We start from the raw sequence: 27,276 nt of genomic DNA, 5'->3' as shown, positions 1-27,276 counted from the left end.
CTGAGACTACAGTGTGTTGTGAGAAAAACATTCCCTTTTTTCTTTTTTTCCCTTTTTTAAAAAAAATTTGTTCTGAGATTGGCAGGAAAGAAGTGCAGTCTGATTGATCATAAAGGTTTAGGCTTTTGGTTGGTTGGTTGGTTTGGGATTTTTTAGTTCCTTTTTGTTTGTTTGTTTGGATTTTCTTGGGTTTGCTTGTTTTGTTTTGTTTTCTTTTGTTGGTTTTTTTTTTTACAAAAACAACTTCCAATCTGTCTTAAATTTCCTATAGAAAAGTTTTATTCCCTTAGTTGGAGATACATTACCTACCTATCTAGTAGATAGTTGGTAACCTCTTTTGGGCTGTCATTTCCACCGCTGAGTTTTTAATTTTGTTTCTCTGGACACATTAGTTGGTTGGTTATTTAGATAGTCAGCATTCATTTATGCCATAATAAGATCAAGTGCCTTAATTTGTATCCTGATAATGGTTTTCAGTGCATATCATGATGATATGTTTTCCATGGAGATCACAGTTGCTAGAAAACAGGGAGGAAAAAACGCCCCAGTAAGTTTTCTGTGACTGTGTGTTTGGTCTTTGGATTTGATTTTTTTTTGCAGTTGCTGTAATTATTTTGAGATATTAAAATAATTACCTTATTCTTAATCTTCCCAGCTTTCCTCCACCGTTCCAGAGCAGTTGTGAAAAGAAAGCAGTGAACCTGAGGGTGGCCCTCAGAACGTGTCACTGGGTTCTTCAGCAGGAGGATTTTATGGGCTGTTTTCCTGCTTCTCACAGATCTGTGGGAGGCTGCCTGTTTTGGTCAAAAAGTAATTTTGACTGGGAAAGTTTGAAGCTGTTCCAGTTCCTTATTTTTTGGAAGCTGTTGGCATAGCTATGACACCAGTGTAACTCAGTCTCACCTGGGTTGAGGTTTGAATTTATCTGGGTGAATCTGTGCATATTCATGCTGGCAAGGTGTGCCAGCTTTGTTTATCTAAGGTTTGTTTTCATCATTTTGGTTTTGTCATACTGATTTACAGTTCTGACAGGCAACAGTACATGCAATTTACTTTATAGTATGTAACAAGTCATCATGTGTAGCAAAAAATCTTCCCATCCAGAAGTCTGTTCAAGCGGTTATATGCATTTTCTTCACCTCTTTTCTTTATTTTTTCTAAGTCAAAAAAACCCTATAACTTAAATAAAATGACTGATTGGCATACTATAGACATACAGTATAAACCAGGTGAGTCAAAAGAAGGAATACTTGAACTGTGTGTATGCTGTTGGAGATAGGAGATTTCAACTTCATTTCTTTTTCCATGTCTCTTTCTGTGTAATTCATGTAATTGAAAATTATCTCAATAGCCAGACTTTATAATCAGGCCATATGTTAGTACTAGTAATTAATAATGTTTAAAATCTTCATTTTCCAAGAAGCAACTGGCTATCATTTAGCTGTTTAAACAAATAAACCACTCTTTGCTTATTTTTCCTCCCTTATAATGTCATAATAGAGTTTAGGTGAAATGTTTTTGAAGGAGATAAAGTTGCCTATTAATGCTGATGTCTGAATGCTATTGGAATATGGTTGCAATCAAAGTATAAGGATACTTTGAATTTGTGCTGAGCCGCATGCAATATATGTCCTTTAACTTCAGTCTTACACAACCTAGGAAATTATTAGCCTTGTAAAAATCCTTATTAAAAAAAAACCTCAAACACATAATGTCAGAATACCCCAAATTGTAGTTGGTTAAAAGTGTATGTTCGGGAAACCATTTCTATTGCAGAGATGTTAGTCAGTGGGAGGTCAGTAATGGCCTACAGGCTCGTTGGACATTTATTGAGGAATACTGGTTTAAATCAATGTTAACATCTCTGGTCACCTGGTGAAAATACAGGCATCACTTAATGGAGCTTTTATTTTTTCCTCAGGCTTTCCCAACAAAGCACTTCTAAATAATACTGTTTATTACATCCTGGATAACAAATACACAGAAAACAAAAGAAAGCATTCCTTGGGTTTGATAATCAAACTGTCTCAATATAGTTTCTAAACCTCATGTGGTCTCACTTGTTTGTATTTTTTTTAGCAATCATAGTATTGCTTACTGAGTATTATATCAGAGCTACAATACTACATCCAGTTTTCAGAATTTTCATTTCAATCATGTAGTTTCATTCTGGGATTAAATTCACTGTAGAAACTCTTAGTATCTGCCAAAGAATATTAGAAAAAAACTACCAAAGCCTATTGAAAACAAAGTTGTGGGAAATAATCGTGAGTGAAATGGCTCTTACCTGCTTACTCCAGATAATCAGCTCCTCCGTAATAAAGTCTGTGCATCTGAGCACTGACAGTATTGCTCATTATGGTAGATTCTTAAAGAAGAGAACTCATTTCCAACAGTGGGTTAGAATTAAGTAAAACCCAATCTGAACAGAAAATCATAATAGGACTTTTTTCCCATCAGAATTTACCTACTCTGCTGTCTGCAGAAATGTAGTTTTCCTGAGACATGGAGATTCTCAATATATTTTTACAGAGAACTTGGTATTTTACATTCTAGCTGTGAATGATTTCATACTTCACAAACCTTAGTTTTCCGTAAGTGAGCATACTTTAGATGTGCAAGCTTTGGACACAATGTAATAACTATTTTACTACTGTCGATTATTGTTTATTAATAATGATATTAGATACTGAATTGAAAGTTCCTTGATAGCCTCAGGTATTATTTATGTAAATGAGTTACTAGGTCCTGCAAGTTTCTAAGACCATCTAATTATTGTATAGCTTTTGAACCCTTTGATACCTTTTAAACTGCTATTGAAGGAAATGGTTACACAAGGTGTACAAATGAATAACATTAAATGTGTGGCATGCATCTGGTAGAAGAGGAGCAGTATGAGCTGAGGCTGATATTTAGGGCTTTAGTTCTGTGGATGAATAGGGATTGTTGTGTGTAATTCTGTCTGTGTTTTGTTTGGGTTTTTCTTTTCCCTCTAAATGTATCTTTATTTGCTTTTTTCCCTGCAGATGAAAGCCAGAAGGCTCTGATGTGGTGCTTGTGTTGTCTGTACAGCAGTGAGCCACAGAACCCTGTGGAGGTGAAGGCCAACAGCTGGATCCGTGTAAGTGAGTGAATCCTTCTCAGAACTGCTTTGGATTAAACTGATCATTTAAAGGTGCTGCATCTCTAGACACACTGTCAGTCTGTCAGTTCAGAAACTGCTTCAGACACAACTTGCATAGGTACTGTGTTGGAGTCTATATCAGTCTAATTATGACATAGTCACTGTTAGTTTGTCATTTTAAATCTTAAAAGAGGTGGCATTTTACAGTGAGTAGTTTTGATGGCTCATAACAGTAGTTTCATCAAGTCTGGAATTTGGGAATAGTAAGCAGCAATGACAAATCAGGAGGGAAGCAAGCATTGCTATTAAAAATAAGAACCTTTCAATTAGGATAAAATAAATAACTGGAGAAATGCCATAGTTTGTTTTGAAAGCAGCTTATATTTACTCTGTAATTTTATTGTTTTTTGCTTTTGTTTAATCTCCTGCCTGTGAAGAATTTAATTGTATCCAAACTTCTTTCAAAGGCAGACAAAGGGGAGGGGCAGTGCTTGTGTGTGGATTTATCTTTAGTGACTTAAGAAATAATGAATCCTTAACTGTAATCCCAAATTTAGGGTTTTGCATGCCACATCTGTTCATATTTTGTATATTTCCACACTGACTTAGCAAAACACATCAGCATGTAAATAACTCACAGCACATTGATGCTTAACACTTTACATTGCTGAATAGCAATTTGGGGGTGCAGTGCTGTTGCTTTTGTGTCCTTGCATTTTCAATGGATCCATATAAAAATATGGTATAAAATACAAATGGAATTGTTAATATACTTTTTTATATCTTATAGTCCTCATAACTAGTGAGACTAGCAACCTGAACATTATTTATGTACAGGTCTGCTAAAGCTGAAGATACTTCTAGACTTCTCTAAATAGCTAAGTTCTTACTTACTAGTTTATTTTGTGTGTCAGTTTATCTAGGTGTGCATGTAATACTAAGATGTACAAATGACAATAAAATAATTGATGATGATGGTGATGCAGATTTTCTGTTAGTAACTAGCTATATTTAGCCATGTAATATTGTTGATTATATGCAATAGACTGAGAAATAAATTCTCACAGTCTTTTAGATGCTCTTGGTGCCTGTGTATACCCATTTGGTGGGTTGTACCATGCCATGAAATTCTGAACAATCTAGTACTAAGTAAAATCTCCCTTATTTCCTTCCTGTCTTAGTCATTTTTCAGGAGGCTTTTACTGAGGTTAATATACTTGGAATTCAGAGTGTGGCAATGCTTGAATGCCGAAGTAAAGTGATTCCAAAAAAAATTCTGCCTTTTCTGATGTAATTTTGCTGGTTGGTTATAGTCTTCATAATGAAATAGGAGCTGCATGCACAACAGCATGCAGTTAGTTATCAGACAGAGCAAAATTTGTCTTTTTTTTTTTTAATTTTTTGCATTAATGATGTTAAGTGGTGAGGGAGAGTTGTACCCAGACAGTCTGTTTCTAGGAGGGGAAAAACTACTTGTTTTAATCTAGATCAGTTGACTCATTTGATTAATGTAACTAAACTAGTGGTTTTGCTGATATAAGAAAAATAAATCAGGTAAGCAGTAACAAACAGTTGGGGATAAATGGAGGTGGGGCTGCTGCTTTTGTCAGCACTGCCACCCGAAGCTGTCTTGCATTGAAACAAACGTGTTGAGCATTTGATTCAAGCCTTACTGGAATCTGCAGAATTTTTTCCACCCTGGGTGTCTGAATCAACTGTAATAGCCACTGTGACTCAGTGGGTGAAGAGTTAGCCTAAAAGTTAGGAAAGATTGCATGGAGGAGTTGAAAGCACAAACATGGCTTACTGTCATTCAGCTCTTCCCTTGTTACCTCAAGTTGATGTAGCACAGCACGAGAATACAGCAGTTGAGATTAAAAGAAAAGATAATATTAAATTGTTTTCTATAGTGATTAGAATTTCTTCTCGGTTTCTTACTGCTCAGTGGGCACGATCACAAACCTTTTTGGAGAAAGTGGTTTTATTTCCCTTACATACATCACTGTAATTCTATTCACCAGCAATTGTGATATAGGGACTATCACGCTTATTTTTATAGAAGAACCTAAGTTAAATATTTTGCTACTCTTGAAGGTTTACCTTTACCATATGTGATGATGATTTATGTTTAAAAAACAAAATACACACACAGTAAGTCCATTCACCCACCTAATGTGCACTTAACATTTTTTCCTCCTGAACTGCTTTATTTTCCTTGTTGTGTCTCAGAAGATTGTCACAGAAAGGGATCTAGACACATTTGCTATGCAAGCCATAATTTGAAGTTAGCATCAGCTGTTTTAATATGGATGACCAGTCTGATTGGAAAATTATTTGGCCAAGTTAGCGTTGAATCTCTTCTTTCCTTTGCTGTCACAGCTATGTGTGTTGAGCGTGAAATTCCACCTTGCTTTTTGTCATGGCAAGCATGAGTTCCTGAACAGTATTTTGGGGCCTTTGAGTGCATCTTTGACTAAGGTCACTTATAGGAAGGTTGATCTCAAGGCTTTTGGTTTTAGCTACTAAATTGCTTTTTCAAAGTTGCAAGACACATATTTAATGCCAGGTTACTTTTTAACTTTCTTGCCATTGTCATAGAAAAGCTGTGTTGTTTTTAGTGACAAGAAGGGCAGCTACCCAATTGAACTGCGTTATTGTTACATTTCAGAAATCAAGATTGTGCACGTCCTTTAGTCCTTTAAAAGAATAAAATGTGAATAAAATAAATTACTTGAAATTGTGCAGTGTAGACTGCAGTTGTTTTAGGACTAGGTGCTGTTTAAAATGGTAGATGTTTTTTGTTTTTTTTATGATTCTGAAATTTAGTGTTGAGATCCAGGTTCCCTAGGTCTGTTATGAAGCCAAACACAGCATAGGGAGTTAAGATATGTGCTGTCACAGACCTCTCCCTGATGAGAACAACCATGACCTGGTAAAACTGGTCTTTAAGAAGGTTACTTCGTTCTCCAGCAGGCCTTCTCTGAGCAGAGATTTTCGGAGCTGTGAAGTGAGTGTGGTTCTGAGATGGACTTCTGTCTGGTGGGGCTAGAACAGCTTCCTCTCACTCTTGCAATCACCATGCAGCAACTAGAGAGCTTTTCTGAAGCAGGTTTCACTTTTATGAACTTGGTCACACCTTTTCCTCTGCTCTCAGCTTATAAACCATGTTTATGAATTGCTTTTGGCTTGGAAATTCGTTCCCAATACCACGTTTATTGTATTGTTTTGGAAGACCGTACATGCTTGTGAGAATGCTACAGTCCATCTCTTTTCAAATGGAGTAAAACAGAAACAGTAAATATCCCTCTTTTAAAACATTCTCTTTTTTTTTCTTCATTTTTTTTTAATATGGGATTCATTTTTTCAGTGTTTTACTCTCCCTCAAAGGAATACAAATGAATAAGACAGTGTATACATAATAGCTTAAACATAGGGGTGGAAAGCCTATAAGGCTTGGCCCATGTTTTCAGGGGTGTTTTTTTAGCTTGACCAAATTTTCCTTTCTGAAAATGTGTAGTTCTTTTGTGAATCTGTGCCCTGTGCATGGCCATGTTATATTAATAGGTGTTCTTTGTAAGAGTAATTTTTAATGGCACTGGAATTATGAAGATTATTTTTGTTCTATTTTATAAAAGTACCTAATGCAACTTGTGTGTTTTGTTGTTCATTAGATTTTATACATTTTCTCTTTCCAGTGTATTATGGGTAATTTTTGAACCAGGCATGGTGTAATGCCAAATCCATGTAAAAATTTTGATTCAGAGGGTTTTAATTTTATTGCGACAGTAAGTTTCTAGTTCCTCAACAGAAATGGAGGATCTGCCTTTTTTTTTATTATCAACACTAGAATTTTAATTGTGTTGGTTCGGTTAATGAAGAACTGACCTTTCACCTCTACTTCTCAGTCTGTGCCAGAATTTTCAGCAAAAATGGTTTTTTTCAAGACTTTTGTTTTCTATGTTGCAATATATCCAAGACTGTAATGAATAAACATTGAAAAGGTGGTCTCTTATTTATGGTTCAAAATGGAAATGTTTGTGATTTACTTCTTGGGACAGATATACCTGCATTGAAATGCTGGTTACCTCTCCCTATAAACTTGCTCTTGTGTGTGTTTTTTTCATTTCTCTTTGGATGTCAAGGACTTCTTGGCTTGTACCTTGGATCATCCAGCTGTCTGTTTCAATATTTGTAATTCTTAACAGTTTAATTCATTGACATATGTTTTGGTTAGACAACAGTACTCAGGAATAGAAAAAGAACAACACTTTGAAAACAGAACTTCAGCAAAATTAAATTTCTTAAAATTTTAGGATTTTAATGAACTTACTCTTTGTCTGTCAGGAATGAATTGCTCATTGATTTGCTGGGACTTTCTGAGGTTATTTAGTTATTTCTGAGTAAGTCTCATACAAATTGAAAAAGAACTATTAAAAGAAAGAAGTTAGACAGTAGACACTGATGGATCTACAAGCAAGTTGTGGAGAATAGCTGAGAAAAAACCTGTAAAGTCAAATTAAGAAGAGGCCAAGGAGTCTGAAACCTATGACTGTGTGCTTGTTTTCATGTATTTTGGCTTTTATTTGGAATGAATTACCCACGCATTTCCAATATTTCTGTCGTGGAGGCTTTACAGGGAATCATGAAGGAACTGAGGGTGCACCCTTCTATATAGTCTAAATCTACCCCCTTTTAGTTAAAAACCATTAATCCTTGTCCTTTGGCAACAGACCCTGCTAAGAAGTCTATCTCCATCTTTCTTATAAGCCACCTTTAGGTATTGGTAGGCTGCAATAAGGTCTTAAGACCTTACAATAAGACAACTGTATTTTCTTCTGTGTCTGTTTTATGGTTAGAAGCCTGTTTTGGAGGATATATGGCTTATATGAATTTGTTAAAATATGGTATACTGAGCATGTGAGGCAAATTTTGAAACTGGGCACAGTTTTTTGTAGTACGTAGTGATGACAACCTTTTTGCCTATTATGATAGCTATTTACTAACCCAGTAAATATACACAGTAGTGTATACTCTTACTTATCAGTATGTGGCATTCTTCATATTACATACAGGTACCCATATATTCGTTTTATATTAATATATACACAGTTTTCCATTTCACAGCATTCTAATATATATTCCTCTAAGGAAAGATGAACTTTTTTTTTTAATAGTGGTCTTGAGATGAGAAGCCAGTGTCCCTTCTGTCCATGTTGTGTGGCACTGGTTTTTTTTCATTCTTAGTTGTCTAATGATGCTCACACTAGGGAGAATTCTGTTTTAAGATTCCTGAAATTTTTGGCAACAGTTCAGAATCCTCACTGATAGGAAAATTAATTTCACTGTCTTCTATGCTGTATGCACAGTGCATTCAGTTGAACTGAGTTTTGTCTTTTCTTGCCCATAGTTGTTCTAGGAATGTGGAAGAATTCTACCTGTGTTTTCCCTTGTTTTGATAATGACTAATTCTTCATATTTATGGGTTTTTTAATTCTTAGGGGCTTTGTGTCTCAGGATCTGTTACATCAAAAAGTGTATGAGAACAGTTAAGTAAGCCTTGGTTCTGAAGTGCTTAGAATGAAAAACTCATCATGCAAATAGATTTAGAAAAAAGCAAAAAGAAACGATTATTCCTTTCCTCCAGCCTTCTTCCTCTCTAACTGTTAGAAAATTACAAGTAGTATTCTGAACAGGTTTTTTTGTATTTCCTGTTCTTTGTTTTTCCTTATGACATGGTTTCATGATAACCCATTTATCTATCATCATGCTTTGGCTTTTTTAAGGACTAAGTAATCTGTCTATTCCGAATGTTTGTAGTATGTCTCCTGTATTACTTGTTTTGCTGCTCCGATGCTTTAATTTATTCTGTCACCATTTTCACTGCTGCTAGTTTCGCGAGTTTATTTGCTGTAGGCACGAGATTCTCCCCACGATGTCGGGTACGACAAATGATGCATTGTTTTGTGCCCGGTGCTTTGTTTGGAGCCAGCCTTTCTCCGTGCATGGGCACGGTGGGCGGTGGGAGTGGTGCCGGTGCCGCCCGGGGACGGGAGGTGGCGGTCACTGCCCGGCCGGATGGGGATCGCCGTGTCCGCAGGATCCTGCACCGCTCCCACCCTCTGCCTGCAGAGCAGGAACCACTGCGGCCTTTTCCAGGTTCCATCGGGATGCGTTTTGTTAAAAAGGCTGTGCTATGTGGTAGGCTGTAATTTGTTAAATTTGTCACAGAGTCACAGAATGACCTGGGTCAGAAAGGACCCTGCTGTGGGCAGGGAAACCTTTCACTAGACCAGGTTGCTCAGAGCTCCACCATGCCTGGCCTTGAACACTTCCCAGCTTCTCTGGGCAACCTGTTCTATTGCTTCACCATCCTCACAGAAAAGATTTTTTTTCTAATATCTAATCTAAGCCTGCTTTCTTGTAGTTTGAACCCATTCCCTCCTGTTGCATCACTACATGCCCTCATAAATAATCCCTCTGTCTTTCTTGTAGGCTCTCTTCAGGCTGCAGTGAGGTCACCCCAAAGCCTTCTCTTTTAAAGGCTGATAAATCCCAATTCTCTTAACCTTTCCTTGTACAAGAGGTGCTCCATCCCTCTGATCAACTTGGTGGCTCTCCTCTGGGCTTGTTCCCAGAGGTTGGTGTCCTTGCTGTGCTGTCCTGTGCCGAGGACTCAAAGCTGGATGCAGCCCTGTAGGTGGGGTCTCACCAGAGCAGAGGGGCAGAATCCCTCCCTCACCCTGCTGCCCACCCTGCTCTTGGTGCAGCCCAGGATCCAAGGGGCTTTCTGGGGCAGGAGCACACTGCTGGTCGTGTCCAGCCCCTCATCCACCAGCACCCCCAAGTCCTTCTAGGCAGGGCTGCTCTTGATCTAATCATCCCCAACCTGGATTGATACTGGGGTTGTCCTGACCCAGGAGTAACACCTTGCATTTGGTCTTGGTGAACCTCATGAACCACTTCTTGAGCTTGTCCAGGTCCCTCTGGTTCCTGTCCTTTAGGTGTGATGAGGTGTCATGAGGATGACAAATAAAGATGAGTGCACTCTGTAGGGAAGGACCGAGTTGAACTTAATTTCTGCAACCAAATTAATGAGTATTAAGAATGCTGTTACAGAGTAAGCATGGACAGGCCATTCTCTGGAGCTGGTAAAAAGAAAAATTGGGAATTAGCTGTTGTGCATTCTGCTTTTATCTTCAGCTGTTCTGTGTTATAGAAGTTTTCCTTTCTTAGTTAAAACTAAGAACAATCGTTAAATAAATATGTCTCATAAAAATGGAAACAAACAAGAGCAGTCTGCCATATTTCCTGCTGCTAATGGTTGCCTGTTCTAGAGGCTTTTGTGAACATACAGGAGATTCCGGATAATTACACACGAGTGATCCCTTTTATGATATTGCTTTGTTTATGTATGGAGGGGTTTTAGATGGTTCCTAAAATTTTTGATTGGTTAGAGCCTTGAAGTACTGGAACTTAATGTATTTTTAGAAATTTTATTGTTATGCTATGCAATTATTAATGTTCTCAACATTCATGAAAATTTTAATCCAATTTTACATGACACATAGGCTCATATCCTGTGGACAGAATGGGAAATGCAGATTTTAATGTCATTTTTAAGTTGAAAAGCCATCAAACTTGCATCCAACAAACCTGAATGTTTTATTTGACTTCTGAGTCACGGAATAATAAGTGTATTAGTTTTCTGAATTGGAAAAGCTAGTTTAAAAATGTTTCCAGATTCAAGAGGAAGACATAGACAATACTGTTTCTCAATCTGATGTTTAAAATTCTTCTAACATTTTTATTTTTAATGTGTGGAGTTGAATAAACAGGTTAGCACACCTCAGTGAATGTAAGTGTAACAATAGGTAAACTGACAGTTTTCCCATTGTTTATTTAAGCAATAGAGGATCAGAAGCCTTTGTGCCACCATAACTTCTGGGTAGTTCTCAGGCCCCGGTGTTGTACAAGGAAGTTTGAATATGTAACAGTGGCAGTGACTGTACAGTTCTGTTTGCTCTCCTAATCCACCTCTCTTGATGCCTGGTGCATGTGCACACTTTTAGACTAGATCTCAGGAGCAGAGTGAAACTGGTATCTGAAGGGCATTTTATTCTGGAGGGGTTTATCAATTACATATACTAGCAAAAATTAGAAAACTATTCTGACTGCAGATCAAACATGTTAAATGCCAAGACCCCATGCCAATATGTGTACAAAAGAGTCAGATGTGCCATTTTGTCCAAGGTATTAAAACCCAGAAAATCGAGAAGACAACTTTCCTTTTTCAGTTTATTGATGTTTTAAAACAATTTTATTTTAATTCAGCCAGTGTGATCTCGGTGAACTGTTACTTCAGACTTGTATGCAAAAGCCATGTGCACATGTATTGTGTAAAGTAAAACATAAAAATGAGATGAGGTAGAGACTGCATAAGGGAAGTGAAAATATTAGAATTTGTGAAATAGTTTGTAAAAAAGACTGAGAAAACCTCGGTCTTACAAACTTGAGGGCTGACTTAGGGGTGGTGTGGGTGCAGTGGAGCTCAGGACCAAAAGCCTTGTTTGCAGTTCCCAAGTGAAGCCAGAAAGACCCAGCTTCTTAGAATCCTTGTTCACAGGCACTGTCCCACTGGCCTTGGGCACAGACAGACAAACCTCTGGGAAGTTTCCTCGGCTCCTGGAGGAATTGGTGAACTGTCAGTGGTGGCACTGGGATGTTTGGAGAAGGGTGGCTCTGAAGGTGGTGGCCAAGGGTCCCACCTCTGTCACCATCCCTGTCACCATGGTCCCCTGTGTGACCATCCAGGAGCCACTCTGGCATCCACACTCAGCACCAGAGCCTGTCACTGCTGGCACTGAAGCCCTTTCACAGTGGGTGACTCCCACATGTGAATTTGCATTCAGGTAAGTACACAAAAAGTGAGAGGAGGTTTTCTCTTTACAACCCGAAGAGCTGTTGTCTGTTAAACATTTACTAACTTCCTTACCAGCTTCTTTATAGTAGGAATTGAATTTATTAGGGTGTATACTGTCTTTCTGAGGTCACACATCTACAACAAGGTAGATGATATGCTCTTTTTGATACAACATGCTCTTTTTGCAAAACATTCCCTTTTCCTTGAATGCTCTTCTGATAGAATAAATGTCTGCATGCCAGCACATGTCAAAAAAGCCATAAGATGCCTAAAACCACAAGAGCGAGTCCCAGAAAATGATTAAGTAACTTTGAACTTTAGAAGAAAAGGAATGACATTAATGGAGAGTGTGACTGTCATAAAATAACATTTTTTTGCTTGTTTTTACTATCGTTGCTTGTAAGCTTAGTTTAATATAAATGATATACTATAAGTAAAATAACTGTTATTTAAGGAGATAGTGTTCCATCTCTTCATTCTCTCTCTAACATTACCAACTTTAATTTATATGTGAAGTCGTGGATGCCCCATACCTGGATGTGTTCAAGGATGGGACTCTGAGCAACCTGGTCTAGTTGAAGGTGTCCCTGCCCATGGCAGATGGGTTGGAACTGGATCTTCAAGGTTTCCTTCCAACTCAAACTATTCTATGATTCTGTGAAGGTAGTACTTTGGAATTATGATATTCTCTTTTTAGGTGAAGAGTTTTGATTTGATTTTGTGGCCAATATACTTGTCATCTTTGAAATAAAATTCATTACCTACTATTTTGATGTATATGCACACTTTGTCAGTTGGTTAAGAATACCTCAGAAAATTATAGGAAAGGACATATGTTAAGAATAATTCAAGCATAATGTAAAGAGCTTTTCTCTTCTTTTTTAAAAAGAAGTATTCTTTTATCTTTATAAAAGCAAATCTTCAAGTTCACATTTTTCTAGGAGACAGAAATTTAAGATAATGTGAACAGAATATTTAGTGCACCTCTATATCTGTTCTTTAGTCTCCTTTTTAAGTTAGGAAGAGCCAAAATCATTTGTGATTTGTCATTCCACAGGGGCAAATGGGCCCCAAGACCATTTGATGCAAAAAGTATTAAAATAATGTTGGATTTACAATAAAGGATGTCTTTTTGAGATAAGAATACTATTTTAATGACATATATGGGTAATGTGTCTATTAAAAGGCTTTGGAATTGCTGGAGGACATACTGAGAAACACATTTTCTCCTTCTTATCTAGACAGTTTTGAAAGAGGGAGATTAAGAGCTGAACAGAGATATTTGAGTTAAAATTATGAACATACTTCCCCTGCTATTTATTATTGAGGAAGTTAAAATAGAAAGAATCAGTGTCATAGGTTTTAGCGTGGTTTTATTACAAATACAGCATTTGAAACTTTTTTGTTGTCATTCCCCCCTTCTAAAGGGAAAACAATTTTAGTAACATTTGGACTAAGTTAAATAACTAGTTGCTATAGACTATATGTTACCTTTGTGATAGTATCACTGCAATGTTTTACCATAGGAAAATACAAAATAATCAGAGAGGAATGTCGGTGTGAGAGGGCTGGGGAGGCATGGAGCAAGGGATCTGGTGTTCCCCAGCAGTTGTGGAAGAGAGAGGTCTGTGTTCCAGGGGCACGTGTCCAAGAGAGAAATGGAAAATGTTAAGTCTCCTGGAGGCCAAAGTAGTTCAAAGTTACTTAATCACTTTCTGAGACTCACTCTTGTGGTTTTAGGGATCTTATGGCTTTTTTGGTATGTTTGGAAAAGAGGAGTTGTCATTCCTCCTCTAACCTGTACAAATAATCATCAGGAACTTTGATCACTGCAAAGACCATAGCGTGTTCCTTCAGATGAAAGACATCTGATGGTGATTAAAGGATGTATCTTGTTTATACTTTTCCTATTAATTTTTTTCTGTATTTTTCCGTGGTCCTTCATGAGTCTTTGTGGCATTTTTCCTCAATCATTATATATGGAATTTACCCTTGCCTCCCATCAAAGGTTTATATGAAAGAGGGTCTAAAGACATTTCCCCAGAGTGGTCTGGGGTGGGTGGAGATGAATGGGCTTTTACCCAGTTCTTGATTTTTTTTTTTTTCCTCAGCCTTGCTTTTGATACATCCTCCTTCCCTCTTTTGCTAAGTGATGGCACACTGGTTAGTGTAATACTTCACAGTTATAGCCACTAGATAATCTGTGCTTTTCACAGGAGTATCTGCAGACGACTCTTGGAAAAATTGTTGAAATGGCACAGACTGCCTCATAAATTTGTTAGAGAAGAGTGCAATAACAGCTATGTGTTGTGCTTCCAGCAGTAGTGTTGTGCTGCTTTATTTTGTGTGATAGAGCACTAAACAAAATCAAATGAAAGCACAGAATATAAGTTTTGAACTTCTTTACTACTTAAGGCAAAGATCAGAACTTGAAATAAAATTTCTGCGAAGAGAACTGCTACTTATATTGATGTTTAGGGCTTATTTTATTGTTTTCAAAGTTACTGTTGCTATGAAATATTGAATATTCTTAAAGAGAAAGGGAGAAGTTATAATGCATTTAAACCATAGAGTCTTCAGAAGTGTTCAATACATGTAATCACTTAAAGTGACAGGTGGAATCCTGATATGTTAGTGCTCTCTAGATACATGTCTAATCCACAATTCACATAGGTTTTATGCTTTAGAGATCTGAAGCAACAGCACAGCTCATTATAAAGATGTGGGGTGAAAGGGTGGTGTGTCAGTCTACATCTTTTGGTAGTTAGATTAAAGTGAGTGTTTTAGTGGTAGGTCTGCTTTCGCTATGTCACTGGCTATCCTATAATGCAAAATGTTTTCACAAACTTAAAAGAGAGGTATTTAAAGTATCGAGTTTTCAAATCATTTATGCACATTAAAAATAACTTGGGATTCCTGTGCAGTGGTTTTCTTGTTGGATAGTGTAGGGGGACTTACCAGAACAGATGCAATAGATTATTGAAGAAGACTGCAAGTATAATAATTACAGCCTGGACCAGCCTGCTGGCAGATCCAGGAACGTTGCATTCTCTTTAATCAGAGTGCTTCCCATGGCGTGGGTGGCCACAGACTGCAAACATTTCAGTCAATCCCTTCTCCATGCAGCAGGGTTGTAAAACAGAGCTGAAGTAAACAGCATTCCACAGACCTTTAAGGGGTTTTAATCTTGAGGAAATAGAGCTTCTCTTCACTCCTTTTGGCTGCTTGCTTCTGCCAGCTCTTACCTACCAAATCAGTTCTGCTGGAAGTAAATAGGATATAATGTACTATCTATATGCTCTTCAAAAAGTTTGTTGTGCTTTGTTGGGGTTTTTGTCATTAAAATGTTCTGTTGGTTTTTGCAGCAAGAAATAACTTCTGCACTTACATTAAGTGCTGTGTAGTGTTCAATTTAAAAGCTTTTCTTCTTGGCTTCTGTAGTGGTTTGAACCAGGTTTTTCCCCCTGAAGCTAAGAAAGTGGTAAAACCCCAGGGGGTGGTGACCCCTGGAAGTTTTGAAGTTTTGTCCAATGGGCACTCCTGCGAAATGTAAACATACCACAAGCAAAGGGAAGAGAGGGTTAGTTGTAGTTTGGTTGTAGAAGTGGTAGCCATGTTCTGAAGCCACGAGGAGCAGAGGGCAAGAGCCCCCTGGGGGGGCTCTGCCCCCTCGACCCTGGCTGGGGGACTGCAGAGACTTGGAACAGTGTTAGACTGGGCTAAGTGTCTGTAGTTATGCTGGGAGATGTTTTCTCCACCGTGGGCAGCGGCAGGAGTAGCGACAGACCAACACTGACCGGAGAAATGGTGGCACAGGGCCAGAAGAGATAAGACGAAGCAACAGAGGCATGCAGCACCGCAGAGAGGGCTCTTGGAAGGAGAGCCAAGAAAAGAGAGTCAGCAGCAGAGCTACAGAGTTTTGGGGGTAAGAACCGAACCAGACCCCCCAAACTCCTTTGAGACCTCCGAGAAAGGAGGGAGATGGACTCCTATTAAGGAGAGGAGTCTTGGACATGCAGCACTAGAGAGAGAGAGAGGAGCTGAGAAGCTCAAAAGCGTCCTGAAGCTGGACGGGGACGGAGGGGAATGCAGAGGGGGGTGACCTTGGCCTTCCCCCCCCTCCTTGCCACTGCTGCCAAGGTGGCAGCCTGAGACAGAGCACAGGAGCTCTGGTAGAACTCTTGAGGCAAAGGCTTTCAATTGAATGCTGCCCAAGACGCTCTGACTCGGGGGTGAACCCCCCTGAGGAAGGGACTTTCACAAAGATGCCCCTGCAGTTCGTGATATGCCTGTGGTGAAGCGAGTTTAGTCCCTGCTGGCAGTCCACAGGTGAGGCCTTCGCTTGGAGTCGAAGGAGAGCCAAGAGGGGTGAAAGGAGACCCCCTTGTGTCTTGAAAGACCCTCGTTTGGAGACGACGGGCCAAGGGGCTTGGAGATCCCCTTGTGTGTATTGAAAAGAAATCCAGCTATCAGCTGCTGCATTGTGAAGAGGACAGATGACTGCTGCCTTAGAGACGTTGCTGCTCTGAAGAAGGGATCTGTCCTTCTTCCCTCCTGGACTTTTATTTGGAGGGGAGAAGAGATCTGATCCATTGTAAATACTTATGTCATGGTAGAGATAGTTGTGATCGTGTGTATAATGTATTATAATATTTATTTGTACAGTCATTGTAATATATTCCCTTTCCCCCATTCTGAGTCTTGTGTTTTGTCTGAAAAAAAACCAAATCTTATACTAGGTTGAGATGGGAGGGGGCTTAGACTAGGGAATTAGATTTTGGGTATCTCAAACCATGACAGCTTCATTCTCCTTTTTTCTTTTTCCCTTCAATGCTCAGTGTGGTTTTACTGTTTCTGTAAAGTGCTTTATTGTATGTCTAGCCATTAGAACAGCACTTTTTCTTCAATCAAAATGAAGGGGAAGTTTTGGGAGTTTTTTAACCTTGCAGCCAGTTTACTGCTTTGGAAGCTCATTTTACCTCCTTAGTGTTTAACATAAACTCATCTGAAATCTTCAGTTCCATGAAATAGATTTAAGTGGGTAAACTTGGTGTCATGCAAATAGTTACACAGCATTTACAGGCTTTTTTGGAGTATGTAAATCAACTACAGTTGAGGACAGATAATTTAATTCTATTTTATAAGTGCATGGGCAGGAAAGGATATATTTGGATAGATGAGTTCTTACATTGTATTTAGGCATATGTGGAATTAAGTATGTAAATGAGCTTGACAGAAATGTCTTAATTTTCACTGGGTAAATAACAGATGGTTCAAAGTCAATTTTCTTTTGAATCAAACCAGAGGACAAGAGACTGTTAAATCAGACATAAGCATGTGTTGAAGATCTGACATCATTAAATTAAAGACCAATGACTTAATGAACTCTTAATGTGATAAGAGACCTTTCAACTTTTAAGTTATTGGTTAAAATTCAGTTTTAAGAACCAAGTCTGCTTGCTTTGCAATGTGTCCCATGGGAGTAAAGGGTGACACAGGAACTTCTCTCTGTCCTTTGTGCAACTTCTTTGTGTCCCAGGTCCCAAGCCCTTTATCCTGTTGAAGTGTGTGCGACTATGCTGGGTACACACCTTGGGAAACCTCCTTCTTACAGCACTACTTGCTTGAAATTTTGTATATCTGCCTCTTAAACTTACCAGTATCGGTTTTGTTTCTAGTAGATAAAAAAACCCCAAGGTTCTTAGGTGTGGTTAGGGCTCACACTTCCAGGCGAAGAGGAATATTGCAGTGAAAATGGGAATTGAATTAATCAAAGATGAGTAATTGATACAGTGACAGTATATATTCAAGATTTCTAATAGACTCTATTCTAAAACAATTATATTCCAAAGGATGGGAGGGTGATAAAAGATGTTAAAGCTATTCATACAAGAGATTGGGGCTGCATCTTTTTAATGTAGCAAGAGAACATTTAACAATAAGGGGGCTTTTCATACCCAGCACATAAATGATTTCTGATGGTTGTCTTGAAGTTTACTGAGAGTATTTTCCTGTTGCTGTTCTTTCAGTTTTTGGAAAGTCAGCTGGAGGGAGTTCTTGGTCGTTTCTAACCTATTGAAGATTATGCATCTAAATTGTTACTTAGCCTTCTCACTAGCTGCTTTGAGAATCAGCTTTCTAAACTGATTTGGACCTTCTCTAGTCACCTATAGATAATCCCATTGGTAGCATGTAAGAGAACTTGCAATGTTTGCAAATTTGCAAGTATTACCATAGTCTTCTGGTTAAAAATAGTATGATACTATGAATGGGCTGGGAGAAAGCAGACCTCTCTTCTTCAAATAGATAATTCTATAACAATGCCAAGCTAGCATGAACATGAAGAATTCTTGGCTTCTGGGCCAAAATAAACAAAAGCTAAGTATCTCAAAGAAAAAAATGGGAAACTAAGGATTCTGCTTTCCTGCAAGGCTGTTTGAGCTTAAACAGCAAGTGTCAAAATTTGCTAGCCATCTGACATTTCTCAGAGCACTTTAGTAGTGTCAGGTGAATCTAGTAAAGAATAATGATTTGTAACTGACAGACAGAAAGAGGTCTCTATTTGAAGAAATTCTACTGGCATTGGATATTTTTGCTGAACCTAATATAATTAGTGACCAGCAGATGTTGTATCACTAGTATTGTTGTATTTTGTGCCTTTTTTGCTATATTCAGTGGACATTTTTCTCCCCTTAAACTTTTAGCAGCTTGATACGTATGAAGTCCAAACCCAAGTGGTTAAAAGCAAATTTCTGGAATATCATCCAAAGTTATGTGATCTTTCAGTATTTGCAATGAATACCTGTTGGAAGTACAAACATCTGACATTGGGCAAATACATTCATTGAAAAAAAAAACATAAATTTGAGTTTATATTTTTTCTAGAAATTATTGACCTCACAGATTTGAACTAAAAGTGAAGCAGTTTGTGATCCATCCACTCTTTCTAAACTTAAATTTATTCATCCCTCTTTTCCACATAAGTTTTGTGTGGATTTAAGGAATTATTCAGGGGGAAGCTTGCATTCTGGCTTTTGAAAATTGTGAAGGGAAGAAGGAAATTAATTCTAAATCTCTGGCTAGTTAAACCAGAGAGCTTTAAAAAAAAAAAAAAAAGAAAAAAAGAAAAAAGATTTATGGTTGACTCTGGAAAAGCTATTGAATTTCCTTTTGTAAGTTAGTGTAAATGTGTGTTTTATTTCAGCATCAAAAGTCTCTCCTTTTTTAATACAAAGAGTAATAGCTCTTTCTAGTTGGGTGTTTCTTAAAGAGAAAGGAGAAAGAAAAAGGAAGGAGATTTGAAACTGCTTTTCCTGTCTGAGGCCAAGAGTAGACTCAAAGCTTGCCAACCCCACAGCTCTTCTTTCTGATGATTTCCGAGGGTATTGTTAGTGATTTGCAGATGGAGCTTAGACTTTGGAACTCATCCATTCAAAAGTTGTGTGGTCTCAGCTGCAGTAGTAGTGCAACATGTTTTCACTGTACTGCTTTCACAGAAGGTAACTGAGCTGGAATTGGGGAAGGAACAACAATGCAGCCTCCTCCTCCCTTCCCCATAATTTTCCTTCCCACATTTCATTTGGAAATTAGGATCAGATTTAGTTTCAATTGTAGGGACATATGTAACATTTTCCATCCCTTTAAAGAAACAGAAGTAGAATATGAGCCTAGTCTTTTCACTAAGCTACATTTATCTGCAAGAGTAATACAATTCATGGCGTACATCAATGTCTAATGGAAAAACGTATTTGTCTCAACAAGTTTTTGAATTTTTTTTCAGTTAATTTATTCTGATAGGTTTTCGTGGTCCTTTAGTGTATTTTTGCCATTATTAATTTTTTACTTAAAACTACAAACAAGTTGTAATTATGGTTGTTGAAGCAAAGTTAAAGAAGTCGGTCTATTGTAAGAGCACTTAAAGCAGTTTTACTGCAAGCACTGGCTGAAGGTGAGCCTGCTTACATGCATCAAGGACAGGACAGGGTAAAATGCACTATTGCATCAGGTACAGTGGGGAGAACTTCACAGAGTCTATGTTTTCCTTTCTGGGAGTATGTGAAATCCAATGAACTCTGTGCATTAATTTTGTGAAAGAATGATAATATTCCTGTTTTGGTTTGTTTTTTTTTTTTTTAACTTGAAAGTAATATTAATTCAGTCTAGTCATTTATCTATAGATTTTCTATAACTTGATCACATACTTAAATGGCAAACTCCTTGTATCTGTGGAAGTGTTTAGCAGAATAATTTGTTTATGAACAACTAGCCATTCATGATTATCAGTGGCCATTGAGATGTGGGTGGATGTCAGACTGTTGTTCCAAGGGAAGAAGGATTCAAATGAGAAGCTCCAATAAATCCTAAACATGTACTTGTGGCTAACAGTTTTATTTAGTGTGCTGGTGTAGAATTTAGCTAATGAAAACCATCCCAGAGATGCATGTATCCATAAACTGTGCTGAAAAAAGAAAACTTCCTGACCGGAGATGTCAGAAAGAAATGTAGGAAGCAAACCTCTCCTAACCCTGTACTTAGGCACTTTGGCCCTGATCACTGAATTACCCAAGAATATTCCAAACTTCCTTAATGTTGAGTTGAAACTGAAGTGATTTCTATTTGCAAAACCTCTGAGTTGTTACTGGAGTAGACTCAGTTTGGTAAAAGTGGGAGGTTGTGTTGACTAGCTAGTCATTGAAATATATGTAGTAGTTCAGCATTTTGTCTGTTTGAAATGTGTTTTAAGCAGTTTTAATTTTAAGGGAGAAATTGGACATTTTGGTTAGGTTATTGACGGTAAGTATTTAAAGATTTTCTTTAATACCTTATGAAGTACACTCTCACATATTGATAGTAATTAAGTTGTTAACAAATATACACCATGTAATTTTCCCTAAGTTTAAAATTCCCCACTGAGAAATTTAGAAGAGATTGAGAAAACCAAATTGTTTAAAGTAAAGCAGTACTTTGAAAGCTAGAATATGTTTAAATCTGTATGATGTTTTACTACCTTACATTCTTTTACACTTTGATTTTGGTTTGTGGAAAACTTTGGTTGTCTTTTTCTGGAACCAAGGGCAAGTGAGCAGAAGGTTTTATAAGCAAACTTAAAAGTTACAGATTTTGTTATGAATGGATAAGTGTGTGTAAATTATATGAATTGTGTTATATCAGCATCCTACTCACAGAATTGATTTCATAAACAGTTGGTGTTGAAATGGTCTCTAAATGAACATGGTGCTCTGTCATTTACAGACTTAGCCACTACAATTCTTCAGAACTAGCTGTTTATTTCATAGTGAGAAGTTCTAAAAATGCCAGACCTGTTTGTCTTTTATTGTCAGTCATTTAAACTAGAGGACATGGGACACAACAAATCTCTTAAGCCTTCAGGTAGGATTTTTAAGAAAATATTACAAAAAATTACCTGTAGAAATTTGGTTTGGATTGAGCTGCTGAAAGCTAGCAAACAAAAAAATTAATTTATATTTTAAAAAATCAGAGCATTGTGTACCTTGCTTACTGAGGACTCTGCTTAAATTCTTTAGAAAATAATGGGATGTTAGAGTCCTATCTATTTAAGAAAGAAATAGTACCTAGTATATAGTATTTTTTAATAATGACTGGAAATCATATTATCTGATTTACGTTAGTGTTGTAATTGGTTATAATTTTATAGTTTTAAAGCCAGGTTGGAAATAGAATTTGACTTCGTGTCTTCTGTGTTGAAAGCAATGGGCCTTCTGGCTGTACAGGGAATACCTAAGAACAAGTTGGCTATTCGTGCTGTACTTCGGCGAATTCACATAGATCGTAATTTTCAGCAAAATGTCATTAGTGGTCTCTTCTCAAAAAATAATAGCACTCTGTGTTTTCAAGGAGAATATACTAGAGAGAAGTATTCTTTAGAATAAATGATAGATCCTTCAGTTCCATCCTGCTCTACCTGTTGCTTTGACAGACTCATTCCAGATGTCAAAAAAGAGCCCAGTAGCATCACTGGGAAGTCTTAATCATTATCAGGTTTGAATGGCTCATCCCAGTGAAACCATCCATCTCCTCCGTCCAAAATATAGTGGAGGTGTTGATTTTCACATCTGCTTCTTTCAGAATCATAAATACTTTGGAAAGAGTGTGTTGAGAAGTTTCCAGAAATAAACTGGTTTATCGGTCTCCCCTGGAATGTCTTATGTATTCCCCTGGAATGTCATAAATTCCAGGACAGTTTCTACACAAATACAGTTATTAGCATAAAACTTCTCATGTCATCCTATAATAAAAATCAAGTTCTATTTCTATGTTGATGCCTAATTTCATAAGTAATTGTGCCTTTGATTCAAGTGTCTGTATTTTTCCCCATCACCATGTGCAGGAAGATAATTGGCTATTGCAGAAAGAAGAGGTAAAAGGCTTCAAAGCTCTTGGATCCCTGCTTAGTGAGGACAATATCAGAAGATTAAAGCACCTCCTTCCTCTTTCTGGAATTGTGGACACTGGCTGAGTTGGTGTCTGCCTGATGCTGACCTATTTAAATCAGTGGAGGGGCAAGTTCTGCTCCAGAATATTTCCAGTCTTTCACAGATGCATGTGCTCCATGTGATGTTGTCTCTGAGAAACAAACTTCATGGAGTACCTCAGCAAACCCCCTGGAGCACATGGAAGTCAGCCTTCATCACTGAATGAGGAGGATCAAAAGAGTTGGCTTAGCTTATTCCAAAAAGTTTGAGTTGCTCAGTCCTCTTTAGAATCACAGAGTCATTTAGGTTGGACAAGACCTGTGAGCTCATTGAGTCCGACCACAAACCCAGCACTGCTGTGTCACCACTTAACCTGTCCCCAGGGGCCACATCCACATGCCTTTGGAACACTGGCAGGGGTGGTGAGGGAGGGTTTGGATGACCCTCTGGGGCACAGGGTGCGACTCCTGGGGATAGGCACGTGCAGGGCCAGGATTTGAACCCTGATGATCCTTGTGGGTCCCATCCAACTCAGGAGATGACTCAATGAATCTGTGACAGTCCAGGTAGACAACATGCACAGCCTTTCCCTCATCCACTCAGCAGGTCACCTTGGCAGAGGAGGAGAGCAGGAGAGCTTTAATGCAGGAGAGCTTTATTGACAGATACAGAGAGATGATAACCAGGGAAACAACATGACTTGTTTTCTCCATTTGTATCCTCAGAAGTCTTTAGTTTCAACTCTACTCTCATTCCCTCCACCTTCCCTGAATGTATTAATTTGGGCCACCCTCGTAGCCACCCTTGATCTGTAGATCAGAGGAGTAAATGTTAAATCAGGCCTCCACTACAAATTCTCGTGGATATGAACAGTGTGTATACACTGATAAAGAAAGGAGTTTATGTCTTCATGCTAATGCTCCTAGGACTATCTGCCTGTTAAAGATATCAGAAATCTCTGTGCAGCAGTGGATTTTGAATTATCTGCACCATTACTCAGTATAAATTGCATCAATAAAATAAAGCCACTGGCAAGGCTGTTCAAGAAAGTTGGTCATTGTGGAGGCTTTATGAAAATTCATTAATTTAATTTCAGGTTGAATAGGATTTTTTCATAGAACTTTAATCCTAGGCCACGGGGATGGATTTATTCTCTTACAAGTAGAGTCAAGGTGGTTTCCTTCTTACTTATTCAGTGATAAGGGAAATCAAGAAAGAAATGCCTTCTGATATGACAGTGTTGCTGACTGCTGTTCATCTTCCAGAATCAGATAAGTGATTCTGGAAATGCAATAACAACAGACACTTTGTTATTTTTCATTTTGAATGCAGCACTTCTACTGCAGGCTCACCCATTTTTCTCGCTTGTAGAGTGTGGTATTAGTGGATTAGACAGTAAGTGTTAAATGATTTACTGCCAGAAAAAAATGATAATTATGTAGAACTCCCAATTGCTAGTTTTGCTGAAGTAGTGTGGGACTCATTACTAGTATAATCAATACAGGAGTGCATTTAGTGTTCTATGTATTAAATTGAATTTAGTACTGTATGTACTTGAATACCTTGTAGGTATTGGGCTTGAAATGATCTCTTAAGAGTAACTAGTGTCAAATTACTGATCTCTCTGACCTCAGAAATCCACACCGTGGCTATTTAAAACATTATGGTTTTTTTTCCTTTTCCAAAATGCTTTTGGTGGTTCATAATGTAATAATGGAACCTATCACTGGATTTGAATATTTCTATTATTTCCTATACAAACCCTGTTGAACAAATCTCCTGAAATCTTTCTGATTTCTCTATAGTATTTTCTGAAAGTTGATTTTAAAAGTGAAGGAAGAAACATACATGTCAGAGAATATTGTTTTACACTCAGTCTTGAAGCTAGTTTTAACCAATTTCTACAGTATGATGTGAAATAACTACTGATACCCCTTAGATCTGAGAATTACTGGAATTTAAACTTCTTGAACTGTGAATCAAAGTCAAAACCAACAGTTATGACTGGTATTTAGTTAAAAATTAGCTAGTCCTGGTTTGTACTGCATTTTTGATAATCAAGTTAATGATATATAGGATGAAAGAGGATGGACAAATATAAGAAAATAACTACCTGATTTTTTTTTTTTTGTCCTCAGTCAGATTTTCTCATTAAAGGTTGTCTCTTGGAACGATTTGCTTCTTATTTCTTTCCATGTTCTAATTCAAAAATTGCTTTTCTCACAAGCATTGAGTTTGTCTTATCCAGCTGACTAGCTAAGTGGCTGGAAAAATAATATGAAAAAAATATTGTCTTTAGTCGGAGGTTATTAAGAATGAACTTTTTATTTCTGACCATTATATTACCCCTTCCACTAAAATGAAATATGTAAGACATAGAGCCAAATCCTAAATGTTTTCCACTTTAACACATATCTGTCTTATATGCATACCTAATGCCTCCTTTCGTCTTGACTCCAGTACCTCCTTGCCTTTGTTTCCCTTGCCCCCTTCTGGCTGTTCAGAGGTTTTGTATGTTCCCCAAAAAAAAAAAATCTGCCTAGTCCTAGCATGGATCTAGTAAAGTGCTCAGAAAAGGAAAAAGAAACAAAAAAAAATCCACACAAGTAAGCAAAAAAAACCCCTAAAGACAACCCAGAAAACTGCTGGAGCTCATATTCAGACTCTGGTGATGTGTAGCAATTTTGTCTTGCCTTTCCATTGCATGGTTAATGGTGACTGTTAAACACCTAGGGTGAAAGGAGTTTGGAAATCACTCTTCACATAAAGACTGTTTGATCACTTCTATCCTTAGGAAAATTCTGGTTACAGACAGGGTCACTAGATAATGTATTTTGTGGTGTTACAGGTGAATATATGGGTTTTTAAGCTACTCCCTCATTTAGCTGTCGTTAGTTGGCATGTCAACCTGTGAAATCCTTTTCAGAGCTTTTTATAGTTACTGTCACTGGGCAAGATTTTTGTGAGCCTTTTGCTGAGCTATCCAACAGACTTTGTACTTTACCTCTAGCAGAAGTGGCATCCCAGGTTTGTTGTGGTTATTGCCTCCTTTATTTTGTTTTCAACTTGCAGTTTTGTCCGTTATCTCATTCTGTTTGGTAAACTGTCCTTTTTGGTAGGAACTAATTGTGTGAACACTTCATGTTTCAGACATCAGTGTTCTGAAAACAAAATTTAAGTAATAGTTGCAAAAGACAACAAAAATATATAAGGTTCACATTCATAAATTGATTAAGGCCTATTTAGAGATTGTAGAATTTAATAGATTTTAGCTTTCACTTTTGACATACTTAGAGGCTTGTATATTTTGAAAATACACCCTTTTATGTATTTTCCATATGAATACAAAAGTTGCATGTAAATTACTTCTTTGAAACTCTGCATTGCCACAGAGTTTTCCTTCCTCTTTAGTTTTAGGGAGGTCACTGGATGGCAATAGAACATCAGTTTCTCCTGTTGAGGGCCACTTAGGAAAAAAATTTACAATGTAGGAAAAGCATATTTAGGCATTTAATGTAAGTCTGCTAGGTAGTAAAAGATTCCTAAAGTATGTTAAATAAAGTGTCCCAAAGGCTTGTTACTTATTTTCGTAGCAGTGAATTTTCTTAGACCTCTGGTGTGCTTGTGCTGATTGTATCTTCTCTCTCACATTAATCAAACAATGAGCACATGGAATGAATATATCCAATTCCAGGACCTCTGAAGTAGTTGCTTAGGGATGTTCAACAAACACATGCATAAGTATTTGGGTCTCTGAAAGGAGAAAATGAGTTAATGAGATTTTTATATTTTTTTTGGTCTCAAAATCTTTCATCAGGCTTCTCTTTTAAAAAGAATACATAGAGTGAAGCAGCCAAAGACCATGGAAGTCACAGAGCTTTCATCTGAACTTTCCTTTAATCATATATTTTTAAATTAAAGTTTTTTTCGGTGTATACTAATCCTGACTCTCTTTCACAAAGAGGTTTATATATTTAGTGAGATGCAAAGTCCAATTTAGTTTATACTTTAATGAGCCCTGGAAGGGGAATGTAACTTGTTATAGCAGCAGGTACCAGTAGAGAACAAGAAGAAAAGAAAGCTATAAAAAATACAGGGCAGATCATTTGACGAGCAACATAGGACTGCTTCTGCTCAGTTATGACACCGGGGTGCAAAAACGTGCTCAAGACCTGGCACAACAGTTTTCATAAATGAGTTTGGTTGGGAAGGTACTGAGGTGTAAGATCTGTACAAAAGGCAGCAGAGCTGGGGTGTGGTGCTGAAGAACTGGGAAAGCAGGAAAGCAGAGTACTAAATTCAGAGTCCTTTGTACATTGCCTGCAAAACCAATGTATCGAATGTGTTAATCTGTCTCTGAATCTGTCAGCAAAGGATTGTTTTGATTATTGTATGATGTATTTAAAATGTATGATGTATTTGAATTTTATATAAAGCAATTTGTAGTGAAATTGGTAGAGAAGTAAATGTCAAGCTAAAATTTTATTATTATATTATTATTATAATTATATTATTATAATATTATTATTATATGTTGGTTTCTCACAGAGTTTGCTGTGCCATCTCCTTTCTTCTTCTGAGTGGGAAAGTAATGAAGCTGAAACCAATCTGTTCATATCAACTCTAGGCTACACGTCAGCAGATTATTATGGTCACTTAGTTAAAAATGTAAGTACTCTGTGCAATTGAGATTTTGTTAATAATAAATCACCACTTTATAAGCACATACATGGAACTGTCATTGTGATAAGGAACATGGACTAAACTTTGTTTATCTT

The 27,276-nt window shown here is 37.5% G+C and overlaps 1 protein-coding gene across 3 annotated transcripts in view; it reads left to right on the top strand.

The window, feature by feature from the left end:
* The window catches only part of FANCC (FA complementation group C), a 64,925-nt gene that overhangs the window by 12,724 nt on the left and 24,925 nt on the right, over nt 1-27,276 (top strand). For all 3 annotated transcript variants that reach the window (XM_051777364.1, XM_051777365.1, XM_051777366.1), the window contains 2 exons: nt 3,027-3,121; nt 27,047-27,166. In XM_051777364.1, coding sequence (XP_051633324.1) covers nt 3,027-3,121; nt 27,047-27,166 — 215 coding nt within the window. The remainder of the gene's footprint in view (nt 1-3,026; nt 3,122-27,046; nt 27,167-27,276) is intronic.

The sequence above is a fragment of the Manacus candei genome, unplaced genomic scaffold (assembly GCF_025592945.1).
Source record: "Manacus candei isolate 608988 ecotype Guabito, Panama unplaced genomic scaffold, ASM2559294v1 h1tg000010l, whole genome shotgun sequence".
Lineage (NCBI taxonomy): Eukaryota > Metazoa > Chordata > Aves > Passeriformes > Pipridae > Manacus > Manacus candei.
Note: the sequence above shows the minus strand (reverse complement) of the source record. Positions and strands in the feature narration are given on the sequence as shown.